This window comes from Haliotis cracherodii, unplaced genomic scaffold, assembly GCF_022045235.1.
Source record: "Haliotis cracherodii isolate W230 unplaced genomic scaffold, xgHalCrac1.p SCAF_8, whole genome shotgun sequence".
NCBI classification, from domain to species: domain Eukaryota; kingdom Metazoa; phylum Mollusca; class Gastropoda; order Lepetellida; family Haliotidae; genus Haliotis; species Haliotis cracherodii.
The window spans coordinates 13,987,526-14,001,087 of NW_027266341.1; the positions used below are offsets into that span (position 1 = coordinate 13,987,526).

At 40.6% G+C, this 13,562-nt stretch overlaps 1 protein-coding gene across 3 annotated transcripts in view; it reads left to right on the forward strand.

Moving 5' to 3' along the window:
• The first annotated feature begins 940 nt into the window (after positions 1-940).
• LOC139450137 (armadillo repeat-containing protein 3-like) overlaps positions 941-13,562 on the forward strand; it is a 29,073-nt gene continuing 16,451 nt past the window's right edge. For 2 of the 3 annotated variants that reach the window (XM_071231801.1, XM_071231799.1), the window contains exons 1-14: positions 941-1,023; positions 2,425-2,479; positions 3,154-3,271; positions 5,052-5,177; positions 5,608-5,679; positions 5,991-6,166; positions 7,226-7,352; positions 7,523-7,662; positions 8,234-8,372; positions 8,788-8,904; positions 9,932-10,084; positions 10,431-10,539; positions 11,753-11,929; positions 13,071-13,143. In XM_071231801.1, coding sequence (XP_071087902.1) covers positions 2,432-2,479; positions 3,154-3,271; positions 5,052-5,177; positions 5,608-5,679; positions 5,991-6,166; positions 7,226-7,352; positions 7,523-7,662; positions 8,234-8,372; positions 8,788-8,904; positions 9,932-10,084; positions 10,431-10,539; positions 11,753-11,929; positions 13,071-13,143 — 1,575 coding nt within the window. In that variant the 5' untranslated portion in view covers positions 941-1,023; positions 2,425-2,431. Of the gene's footprint in view, positions 1,024-1,139; positions 1,261-2,424; positions 2,480-3,153; positions 3,272-5,051; positions 5,178-5,607; positions 5,680-5,990; positions 6,167-7,225; positions 7,353-7,522; positions 7,663-8,233; positions 8,373-8,787; positions 8,905-9,931; positions 10,085-10,430; positions 10,540-11,752; positions 11,930-13,070; positions 13,144-13,562 lie in introns of those variants that run through there. The other variant, XM_071231800.1, reaches the window with a different exon arrangement.

The following is a 13,562-nucleotide window of genomic DNA, read 5'->3' on the forward strand; positions in this document are numbered from 1 at the left end:
ACCATGTGATCATGTGACCATCAGTGAAGAGCAGCTTCTCAACAACAAAATACACTAAATCACTACAGATTTGGATTATGTATGTTTCTCCAAAACTTTGGGCCATTTTATTCTGCACCCCTTTATCATGCAAACTAGCTGAAAGGTGTTTTATATGATTGAGAAATACGCACCAAGTATCGAATTGTGCACGTTTAATTGTTTTCGTTAATTAACTCTCTCAAAGATAATTTCAATGTGAGACATACACCTTTTTACTGTTTATGTTCTTTCTTTATAGCAATGATTTGTTAAAACATGAGAATACATCCGCCAATAACCAGGTCTGATTCGGACTTATTGGTCCGGGTAATACAAAATAGCCTCCGTGGTATTTCCCTAACAGCACATAACATATGTTTTCACCCCGCCGGAGTACATCATTATAGAAACGGAATTCAAGAAATATAAGAACATAGAATAGACAATATTACTTTATTTTTATGAGGAGTATTCATTAGTTTTGTGTACAAAATATAATTTTGCAAACACAAATAGTGTTTATGGAAGTAAATGCATTTTTTAAATTATCAAATAAGCGTGTTTTTTCTTTGATTATTATAATGATTATGATTATTATTATCCTCTTTTATGACATCAAAGATCCATGTTAGTAAGGTTCATTTATGTTATATGTCCGTGTGCATGGGAAGATATAATACTGTTATTTGGTTTACAACCTCCTTCTTAGAACGAGTTCAAAGAAGAAATAACAACCAGATATTCCAGCTGATTAAATGGAAAACAGATGACATTTAAGAAATGTAAATGTAGTTTGTAAATACAGCTCTCAGAATTAAATGTATATGCCATTTGAGATAGAGAGCAGACGCGTGTCTGAATGAAGCATGTCGTTGCTAGGATTGTATAATGACGTCATCTATCGCTGCGCACTTGTTTTGCCGCGTCATATAGCAACAGCATCACCTAACTTCCGCCAAAGGTGAAAACATCTCTTTGGGGGATTGTTTTCTGTTTGGCTCGGTAAGTCATGTTGCATAGCATGTGTTTGCGGTGCTCGATTTCTTAACATTGTATTCAGATATCGCAGCTTATGTAACGGGTCCATGTAGAGCACCAATTGCCATTGAGTCAGAACGTAAACGCACTGTTGTCATGCTGTAGATCTTTAGCATTCGAGATTTTCGTCTGCTTATCACGAAGTTTCTTTGATCAAAGACTTGGATCACACGATCCTCCTTCAAGTGTTCACGTGTACAGGTAATCTAAATGTTCTGCATGATGTAAACGAACGTGTAATTTAGTAATTAACGGAATTACAGAGAAGGAATATATCTGCTTTTATTCATGTATCGACTGGATACAGGGTAGTTCGTCAAATTCTTATTATCATATTTAGGTTTTATCAAATCAGGTTTGTCAATGAATATGCTTGTGTCAAGTTGGATGTACAGTGATAGTACATTATTTACAGCAGGGCTGTTGCCAGGTGAATTTAGCATGGGGACATGTATCATTATCCTATTTATTGTCAATTTATGTTAAGATGTCAAATTTTGAATAATAATTGGTACACAATTAATATTGATCTGACACAATTCTCTAATAGCATGGCAGGGTTAGAAATTGGCACTAGTCCCATAGTCCTTGCCAAACTGCCCAATAGTAAAGGTATCCTAAGGACTAGTAGAATTTTGACATTTTTAAAGCTTTTGCTTATGCTATCATTATAAGGACTAGTGGACTGAAACTGTTAGTTTCTACCGCTGCATGGTACACTATGTTATTGCATTAGTTAATATATTATGGATCGTAATGGAGTAGGCTTATAAACATATTGACTATGTAATATGCAAAATGTTTCTTGTTCTTTGTTCAACTTTATGAAACATAAATCGATGCTGATTTTCTTTACCAAGTTCGGTAAACGAAGTACCTGTCATTAGCGGCTCAAGGACAGGCATTTCTATATTATCACGGCACTATTTTGTGGTGTGATACTTGTGGAATATGTGCTTTACATCACTTACCGTTAAGAATCATGCATGATCAGTTTACACATGACCTAGGTTGGGTCAAGGGACATCGTCCAAACAAATGAGTTCTTTTCTAACCAATTTTGAATTGAGGTAGAGTAATTCCACATCAAAACATTCCAGAAACTGTCTTTAAAAGGTTAACAAAGTTAATACTTACAAGCAGCCGTGATATACGGCAATGAATCTTGTATTCTGTCAAGCGATGAAATATCGTGTTCAGATTTGCATAAGTAAACAGTCGATGGGGTGTGGATTATGAGATTTACCAAAATGCAATAATATAGAGCTCACGATAATATAGATTCATACTATAGGTTTTTGTTTCTGAGATATTCTACAATGTATGAAATCATACCATGTTAATGACATATCTATTCTGTATTAGATTCATAATGGGGAAGAAGGTGAAAGAAGACAAGAAAGCTCCTCCAGAGGATGTGGTAAGTCAACACATACGCTTTGCTCATACTTATGTAGTAAGGTAATGTGGGTCTGATTGGAGGAGTTTAAGAATTAGGATCAGCTTACATAATTTTCTTTCAGATTATTTGGAATTCATTTCCCTGAACATAGCATATAGAATATTAACATTACACTCACTGACACAGGTCTTTTATTTGAACCATCTTTTGATTGAACCTATGTGCTAAAATATCAATTTGAAATATTTTACCCACCTGTGTGGTCCCATATTATTTGCCTTTAGGGAACGGTCATTTATTATAGGTGGAGGGTTGTGAGGGGGGGTGGGTGGGAGAGAAAGGGGTTTTGTCCGAGGGTATCAGGGGAGGGCCACCAATAATATAGTCTCTGGGGGGAGGGTAATAAAAAATAATACATTTTGTGGCGTGTCAGGTACAAAATGGATATCATATAATAAAATATAAAGTGCTTTTGCATTTTGTAATTTCAGGGAGGGTCATGGAAAAAAATGTACAAGGAATGTACAGGGTCATCCAAATATATGACAAGCATTAGGGGAGGGTAATTATTTCCAGTACATTAGAGCATCAAGAACCTCTGACCCACCCAACCCGATAATAAATGACCGATCCCTTAGTATATTGATAATTATAAGCAACATCTTATCCTAAAATGTGTACTTCCTGTTTAGTTTGACACTATTCTGGTGGAGAGCCGACAGGCGGCTACAGTTGTGTTGATGCTCAACAGTCCGGAGGAAGATGTACAGTCTAAAGCATGTGAAGCCATCTACAAGTTTGTTGCTAAATGTAAGATATTTCAACAGAACACCAGAATAAGAGATCAATAAAAGAATATGTTCACTAAAGTAGAGGAACCAAAATATTGCTTTGAGATAACCAGTCTTGAAGGGAAGCGATGATGAAAGTAACGTTTGGACTCTGACTTAGCTAGTTTGGAGATAGCTGGGTTTGCAATAAATGAAAACATACATGTCTCTTATAAGCTTGCCTGAACTCACCTTGTACAACTAGAATCTGAACCTAATGATTTTTGAGTGAAATAGGAAGTTTAGTGCATAGATCTTAATTAAGACATCTGAAGGGCTCATTTGAAAATTGTATGCATAAATGACTGCAGGTGTACCATTGTGTCTGGCAGGTATATACAGTGATGTGTTTAACACAGTGTTCCAAAGAGACATCGGCCCGTAGGCCCGAGGCCAACAGATTTGCTCTCAGGCTGATAGTTTTTAATTTAATTAGGCCCTTACTGCCTGCAGTTTATTTAAGTAATTATTTATTTAGCATTATTTAAGTAATGTGATAAACATAACTTTCATATTTATGAACAGTTGGATTAGACCTTTCAAATGGTGTATGACATCACATATAATAGCAAAGATGTTTTACAAGCTGAATATTTCTTAAAAAGGTAGGCTTCATCTATCACGATCGAGTCTCTAGGAACTCGGTGTGATAGCAGTATATGTTTCTGGTTGACTGGTTGTGTTTTGTAATTTGTATTGCAAGAGTTGTCTCCCTGCTGAAGCTAAGATGTTTAGGCCAACAGTTTTTCCACTGAGCCTACAGATTTTTTAATGTGCTGGCACTTAAGGCACTAAGTTTACTCTGCTGAGTTTCAGACAGTGGTTTGACAGATACAGCACTTTGTTCTGGAAGGTAACACACTGTGTTTGACAGGTATAGCACTGTGTTCTGGAAGGTAACACGCTGTGTTTGACAGATACAGCACTGTGTTCTGGAAGGTAACACACTGTGTTTGACAGGTATAGCACTGTGTTCTGGAAGGTAACACTCTGTGTTTGACAGGTATAGCAGTGTGTTATGGAAGGTAACACATTGTGTTTGACAGATACAGCACTGTGTTCTGGAAGGTAACACACTGTGTTTGACAGATACAGCACTGTGTTCTGGAAGGTAACACACTGTGTTTGACAGATACAGCACTTTGTTCTGGAAGGTAACACACTGTGTTTGACAGATACAGCACTGTGTTCTGGAAGGTAACACACTGTGTTTGACAGATACAGCACTGTGTTCTGGAAGGTAACACACTGTGTTTGACAGATACAGCACTTTGTTCTGGAAGGTAACACACTGTGTTTGACAGATACAGCACTGTGTTCTGGAAGGTAACACACTGTGTTTGACAGATACAGCACTTTGTTCTGGAAGGTAACACACTGTGTTTGACAGATACAGCACTGTGTTCTGGAAGGTAACACGCTGTGTTTGACAGGTATAGCACTGTGTTCTGGAAGGTAACACACTGTGTTTGACAGGTATAGCACTGTGTTCTGGAAGGTAACACACTGTGTTTTACAGATACAGCACTGTGTTCTGGAAAGTAACACACTGTGTTTGACAGATACAGCACTGTGTTCTGGAAGGTAACACACTGTGTTTGACAGGTATAGCACTGTGTTCTGGAAGGTAACACACTGTGTTTGACAGATACAGCACTGTGTTCTGGAAGGTAACACACTGTGTTTGACAGATACAGCACTGTGTTCTGGAAGGTAACACACTGTGTTTGACAGATATAGCACTGTGTTTATGTATTTAGGTGATGAGAACAAGAAGACATTACTAGACCTTGACTCAATTGACCCGCTGCTGAGACTGGTACAAGGAGAGGACAAAACTGTCAGACGCAATGCTTGCATGGCTCTGGGGGTCATGTGTGCACATCGTAAGTTGTTGTCAGTAGCATAGATGAATAGTAAATTTGTTAATCTATAAGCTCACCTATGCAACCACAATGTATTGTTGTATCATATAAATAGTTAAGTTGCCTTAACTAATCACATAATTATTTAGGGTTAATCATGAGAGTAAAAACGGGAGATAAACAAACTTCAAAATAGAACTATGTAGATTTAACCATGTTGGATTGAATTTGGAACAGAACGCACAGCATTGTGAAAATGAGATTGAGAAAGACAGATAATCCATAATTCAGAGTTATGATTAGGTTATTCAATATATTACCAATAATCAACATGAAACTTGGATTATGATGCTGTTCTAAAATTACTGAAAATAATTGCACCAATATCTTTGCTCCTTTGGCTAATATTTGTATGTCTTGTCCCCTAACTCTGAAAGTATTTCCCCTTCAGCTGATGTGAGGAAACTATTACGAAAGAGAGATGATTCTATCGCTGCTTTTGTGAACCTCCTGCAACCTGAAGGTAAGACAGGATGTATAGAACAGATATCTGGCGATGTGAAATAGTGGTTAGGACACACTCTACAACTGACCCTTCAATTCTTTGTTCCTGAATATGTTTTGGAATCAGAGTTTAGCTTCTGTGCTTGAAGAGTGTAGTATTTTAGGACTGGTGTCAATAGCTGATTTAGTTACGGCTACTGTGATAGATTGATAGCAGTGTTGAATCAGTTAGTTATACAATTTAGACTATAACTTGAAATACTAAATATTCTGGAAACAGATACTTTGCTGTGAGTCAGCCTGTATAAGTGCTGTCCTGTCTCTCCCCAGAGGACACCGTTGTCCACGAGTTCTCGACCCTGGCCCTGTCCTACCTGGCCACAGAGTTCTCCACAAAGGTCTCCATATTCGAGAACAACGGCATCGAACCCCTCGTCAAGTGTCTATCCTCCACAGATCCTGATGTCCAGAAAAATGCCATTGAAGCTCTTGCCCAGATGTTACTTGTTAGTATTCTGTTATCAAAGTGTTCTGTGATGGAAGATTGTGTGATAAGTATATTGTCTTTTGAATGCGCATGAAACTAATAACATACAAAATTGATTGTATGTAAAATGCTGCAGTGATACTGTGGATGGGAATGGGGATTGGAAGTACCATGTTGTCATGCTTTTACCCATAAGGCAAATCTGAATGACTTAACAGTCAATCAAGGTGCAGTCGAACCCTGTTGTCTCGAAATCCTTGGGACCAGAGAAATAGTTTGACTTATGCAGCATGCTTTCTGTAAAAGGCGACTATGCTGGTCCTAAGAGGTGACTAACGGGATTGGGTGGTCAGGCTCGCTGACTTGGTTGATGCATGTCATTGATCCCAATTGCGTGGATTGATGCTCATGATGTCAATCACAGGATTGTCTGGTCCAGACTTGGTTATTTACCGATTGTCGTCATATAGCTGGAATATTGCTGAATGTGGCGTAAAACAGCAAACCAACAACAGCCAACAATAACTTCTGCGGGGTTCGACACATTTGCCTTGACCTTATTACCATCTAAAAGGTGACTATGCTTGTCGTAAGAGGCGACCAACGGGATCGGGTGGTCAGGCTCGCTGACTTGGTTGATGCATCTGATCCATGCCCTGGTTAATCCAGGTCCTTTACTAGATTGCTCAGTTATGTTTCTTCCAATTTCTCCCTGTATCCTGTTTAGGCCATGTTTGATACATATTCTGACTTGTACGTTGTGGTTTTCCCGAAAATTGAGTTGACGTATCAGGGACTATAAATTTGAAGAAGAAATTATAAGAATTTGACACGTCCAGTATGACATGTTCGGGTTAAAATAGTGATAAATGTTGTAAGTGTCAAGGCTGGAATGTGAGTTAGCCACAACAGGATTCGATCCATCCCATCTGAGTTCAACACAACTGGGTTCGACTAATTGATATATTGAATGGCCTTTTTATCAGTTGTTTGACTTGTACTTGCTTTGCATATAGTTTTTATTTGATATCATTGATATGTAGTGTTAAATATTACTGACTCTCCCTGGTGTATGTAGGACTACCAGACACGAGGTGCTGTGCGGGAGTATGAAGGCCTCCAGCCCATGCTAGACCTTCTCAAGTCCGAGTACGCCATCATCCAGAAGCTGTCCCTCTTGTCTCTAGATCGGGCTTCCCAGGACGGTGGGTCCACTATGTCTGCTTCTTACAATATGTCATGAATATTGAATAATCTATCAGTCAGAGATTCTGCTGAAAAAATGAAAGCAAGTTCTGTTGTAAAAGACCTAACACTACAACCTTTACATGGGGAATGTTGACCGGTAAGGTCTTATGTGGGCTTCTATTTGTAGCGGAAAATCGAGCCTCATTGAGAGAGCTGGAGGCGATCTCCCACCTGATCAACTTCTTGGCCCACCCGGAGTGGAACGATCTGCATGTGATGGCAGTGATGGTGCTGTCTAACCTGCTGGAGGATGTGGAGAGTCTGGAGGTAGGTCATCACTCGCCTCATCCAACCTTCCAATTTGTTACTTGGAGTGAAACACACATGCCAAAGCTGTAGCCTCATGGTTAAAGCATTTACTTGTCATGCCTAAGGCCCGGGTTTGAATCCCCAAATGGATACAATATGTGACTCACATTTCTGGTGTCCCCACCATGATATTGCTGTAATAATGCTGAGAGTGGTGTAAAACCAAACTCACTCACTCACTCACTGTTGGTGTACTTATGTTCTGTTGCTGGAAGAAAATTAATACCTCTGTCACATACGTGATGTTTTCTCTGTTTTTTGTGTAAATTTCACATAAATGGTCCATAATAACATTTTATAAGGGCTGGTTGCTTTAGAGGTGAAAATGTAAATGATTAATAATTAAAGGACTAGATTTCTTTTGTAAGCCTCAAATATGAATTTCATACTTTGTGGGTTGATGTTTAGCTCTTCATTTTTAACCCTCACATACATTAAAAAGGATCTCTGTCTAAAGGATTTGTTAGGTTTTGCAGTGTGTTTTGGTGATGTACAATTGTTAATGCTATGAAAATGGCTTGGTATCCAGCAAGTCAAAGAGACTGGTGGTCTGAAGAGGCTGGTGGCAATCATCACTGACCAACCCCCTGTGGAGGAGGAGAGCAAGGGGGGCAAGGCGGACAAAAAGGCGGGGTCGCGCGCTGGCAAGAAGAGTGCCAAGGGAGAGGGTCAGTTTCCTTTATGTCTGTCACAATGGAACACAAGCACACTTTGGCAACACTTGTATATCGATATGTACGTACTCATGATTGATTTGAACATCACTTAAAGAGACCATATTATTGTGATAATCCTCTGTGGTGCGTTCATGAAAACATGTTATTATTGTAGATCTTGGTGGCTGAAGATTGATAGATTGGAATGTTTTAAAGAAAAACATTTTACAAAAAAAATGTTGAAAAAATGTGAAAAGTAAAATTATTGACCGTTTCAGTTTTTCCTCATCAAAACATTGTCTTCACATTCACTTTTGCCTTCAGTAGCAAACATTTGTGAAAATTCGTGAAATATATTCATCCTAATGTTGTATATGCAGTGATGTTTTATGTAATCCGTTGTCAATCTATCCATTCTGTAATGCAGCCAAGAAGGTGATCGAGGAGAAGGATGAACAGTCCCCTGGAGGAAATTCCATCATCCCCACCCTCCCCGATGTCAAGATGAGTGCCGCTCGAGCCATCGCTCGGTCAGCACGCAATGGTCAGTACACATCTATATCACATTGTTTGAATGAATGTCTGTGACTGACTGTGTGTCATCATGCCTTGATGGTGTGGACTGTGTGTCACCATGCCCTGATGGTGTGGACTGTGTGTCATCATGCCTTGATGGTGTGGACTGTGTGTCACCATGCCCTGATGGTGTGGACTGTGTGTCATCATGCTCTGATGGTGTGGACTGTGTGTCATCATGCCTTGATGTGGAGACTGTGTGTCATCATGCCCTGATGGTGTGGACTGTGTGTCACCATGCCCTGATGTGGAGACTGTGTGTCATGCCCTGATGGTGTGGACTTTGTGTCACCATGCCCTGATGGTGTGGACTGTGTGTCATCATGCCCTGATGGTGTGAACTGCGTGTCATCATGCCTTGATGGTGTGGACTTTGTGTGATCATGCCCTGATGGTGTGGACTGAGTGTGATCATGCACTGATGGTGTGGACTGTGTGTCATCATGCCCTGATGTTGTGGACTGAGTGTGATCATGCCATGATGGTGTGGACTGTGTGTCATGCCCTGATGGTGTGGACTGAGTGTGATCATGCACTGATGGTGTGGACTGTGTGTCATCATGCCCTGATGTTGTGGACTGAGTGTGATCATGCCCTGATGGTGTGCACTGTGTGTCATGCCCTGATGGTGTGGACTGTGTGTCACCATGCCCTGATGGTGTGGACAGTGTGTGATCAAGCCCTGATGGTGTGCACTGTGTGTCACCATGCCCTGATGGTGTGGACAGTGTGTGATCATGCCCTGATGGTGTGCACTGTGTGTCATCATGCCTTGATGGTGTAGACTTTGGTTCCAGCATGACTGGAGTGTATGTCATCCTTTTTCTTTTAGCACTAAGACCACTTTGTGGAACAAGGCCAGGTCTCCTTTCACAGACTGTTGTGATGCAGTGTCACATATGCACTCTCACTTTGCTGTGGAGGAGAGATTCTCACATATATTATTCATCATATAGCTAGTTCCTACATAACGGCCTGCTTCCTCCCTTTTTCAGTGGAGAACCGTAAGATCCTACACGAGCAGGAGGCTGAGAAGATGTTGATTCATCTGCTGTCTCATGAGTCAGTGGACGTACAGAGTGCAGCAGCCCAGGCTCTCGGCATCATGTGTGAGAACCTCATCAGCAGGGACTCCATCCGCGAGTGGGGTCAGTCACTTGTTACAGTTAATTATGACATATGGCTACTGACACTTTAAAAAATAACTTCAGTATAAGTTTGTTTTAGTTCTATTACTTTACCAGAAGATTTATGTTGGTTCACATAACTGCTTAGTGCAACAAGGTTTAACTTTGGTCAGGCCATTTCAATTTATCCATCATTAAAGTTTTTCCTGTCATTCAGATATGTGTACCGGTACATTGATCATTACTAGATGATACTGTTAATTTTGCTGTTGTATCTGTCCATGAATAGGGAATGTTTTGGGAATATAGTCATTAGGAATGGTTGTTTGTATTAGTTGATGCCTGAAGGTATTTATTCTTGTTACAGAGGGTCTAGCACCTCTGATCAGGCTGCTCAACTCGGAGAGCGGAGACGTGAAGGAATCTGTGACACTAGCCCTCGCCAACCTCACCACAGCCAACTCCACAAACTGCAAGTCAGTTGTTGCACAGTGTTCTTTTTACATCGTAGCAGACAGTAATAGCCATTAATTGGAATCTCAACTGTGTGTCTTTTTATATTTAACATATCAACACAAGTCGATTAATGTTGCCGCAGAGTGTCTTCCTGAGGATGAAATTCTATTTATCATCCAAACCGTTATTCCAACTTTTTCAGTTTGTAAACAGCAATAACCAGTGTCTTTAGTCTAAAATGTACAGTGAACCAGCCTCAGTGGTAGAGACCCATGCTTGCCGTAAAAGGTGACTATGCTTTTCGTAAGAGGTGACTACAAGACCGGTTGGTCAGACTCGCTGACTTTGTTGACGCATGTCATCGTATCTCAGTTGCGTGGATCGATGCTCATGATGTCAATCACTGCCGTCATATAGCTGGAATATTGCTGAGGGCGACGTTAAACAAGCAAACAAAAAGAATAGTGATTGCGATCTCGTGGAGGCTGATGTTGTCTCAGTGGTTTTCTAAACATTGTGATAAAGTTCCATTATAGCCATATCTCAAGGATATCATGCAAACGATATCGCCTGTGTAAGCCAGCTTGTCATGGAGGTGATCAGAGATTGATTCCCTACATGAAATGATTGATGATGAAAGACATCTTCCCAAGGCAAGGGAGTTAACTGACAATAAAGGCAGGAATTTCTGAGTTATATTTTGGCTGAACTAACGAGTCCATGCATAGTCAATTAAAAAAATTGTTTAACAAATTTGACATCCGATTCGTAAACAACATGGTGACTGCCATGCAGATTTTGGATGTTTGCAGGATTTGCAAAGCATGTGTATCGCCAAGTGGGCGTTGACAGATATTTTCCAAATCATTTCATTTTTTTTTATCAATGTGCTCAAGTGATTTAATGCACTTCACGAGGTAAGACCTGTTTTGATACAATATAGATCTTGATTACCGATCAGATCGTCTTGACTGGGTGCCGCCATTTTCTTTGAAGCAAATGCAAGCGATAGGAGGGGTGGAATCTGATTGGTCAATAGGAGGGACAGCCAGTGGTGGTGGTACGAATAAACCATTACATTCAAGCCTAGTTTGACATGAGTGGAAACTGGACTTCTATAGTCGGTTAAGTCCCTTGCCTTGGCTAGATGGATGACAGATCACTGAGATAAGGTTTGTGTAACATAACCAGTTAATGATTGTCTATATCATGTATGTGATATATGTGTTCCAGTGAGATGATGAACCTGAATGGCCTTGACCCACTGATCCAGCTGTTGGCAGACAGTCGGGAGGAGGCCGTAGCCAACACCGCCAGCGTCCTCACCAACCTGGCCCAGGAGGAGGTGCTGCGTATAGAGTGTCTCAACCGCGCAGTCGTCTCTTCCCTCATAGACCCTCTCAAGACCAGGTAGGGGATACACACCATTAGCTTTACAGACTTCCTCCAGGGTAGACAACAACCTCCATGGTCTAGTGGATTGAGCATCTGCCTGGAGAGCGGAAGGTGATGTTTCGATGCCCAGCCGCATCATACCAAAAAACTGTAAAAGATAGTACTTGTTGTTACCCTGCCTGACGCTCAGCGCTAAGTGGATAAAACAAGGACTGGTCTGCTCAGCATCATTATACTGTGTCTGAGTGGGGTGTTCATGTTTAACTGTGCCATGGTATCTCAGTTGGCTAGCACTATAAAGCTTGCATTAGTCTGGACTGGTACCATCAGACATGTACACACACGTTGCTATATAAGTGCAGTAATCTTGAACATGACGTTAATCCCAATCTCACCTCCCCGCCAGGGTTGACACACTGGAGTGAAGACATCTTGGCTGGGTTCATCAATGTAGTTGTGGATGCTGGAAGTAGTGATGATGTGATGGTCAGAATGGGATGATGGCATCATTGATGAGGCTTTATATGGCAGTATGGCATTTTCATTCTCAACATCTCTAAAACCACACAGCTCATGATGCTGAGATTGTGCATGGATAATCCCAGGCACTGCCTTCATCAGTATAAAATACTTTTGCTTTCAGACCAGGAAATGAAGAAACTATGATTCATGTGAGCTAGTGCCATGGCTTCCATCAATTATGACAGTGACAGAAACTGAAAGTTTATGTCCACTAGTCCTTATAATGATAACATACAGTGAAACCCTTAACAAGGGTAAATTTCTACTTGTCCTTAGGATGCCTTAATTGTTGGGCAGTTTGGCAAGGACTAAAGAACTAGTGCCCATTTCTAACCCTGCATGAATGTTATGTTACAACATCACCTTAAAATTATGAATCTTTAATATGTTGCATGGATGAACCCAACCTTGGTGTCTCTTAGAATAATGTTCAGTTATTATTTTATCTGTGTAGAAACCAATGTTTTACTTTGCAAACCATGGACCCTTGTGTGAACATATTTTCAAATAACTTAATGTTTAATGTTGCAAATATTCCAGAAAATTATGAGGTGAGCTTCAGGTCTACATGACTATTTTTTCTAAAAAAAGACAAAGTGAATTTTTTAGAGTTTGCTATTATTCATCATTTCAGCAACACCAACGTCCAGAGTAAAGCAGCTCTTGCTTTAGCAGCCTTTGTGTGTGATGCTGATGCCAGGACAGAGGTGAGACGTCCAGCCTTGTCTCACCAGCACTGCATAACACTTGTCTGCTTCACTGGGGGCTTCCAGGGGCACTTCTGTTGCCACTTGTCAGTATTATCTTGTCATATATTATACAGAGCCTGTGAACCCGGCGAGCATTCCGTGTTATGATTGGTCCCCCGCGACCTATGCTGGGTGTAAGAGACGACTTAATGGATCGGGTGGTCAGGCCTGGTGACTTGGTTGATTGTGTGTCATTGTACCTCATCAGCATGGATTGCTTGTAATATCAATCACTGGATTGTCTGGTCCAGACTTTGTTTATTTACAGACAGCTGTCCCATAGCTGGAATAGAGCTGAGTGTGGATTAAACAACAAACAGCATTTGTGCAATGTGCAGAGTTCTGTCCCTTTATCTAAGTTGACGTGAAGCAGAGAT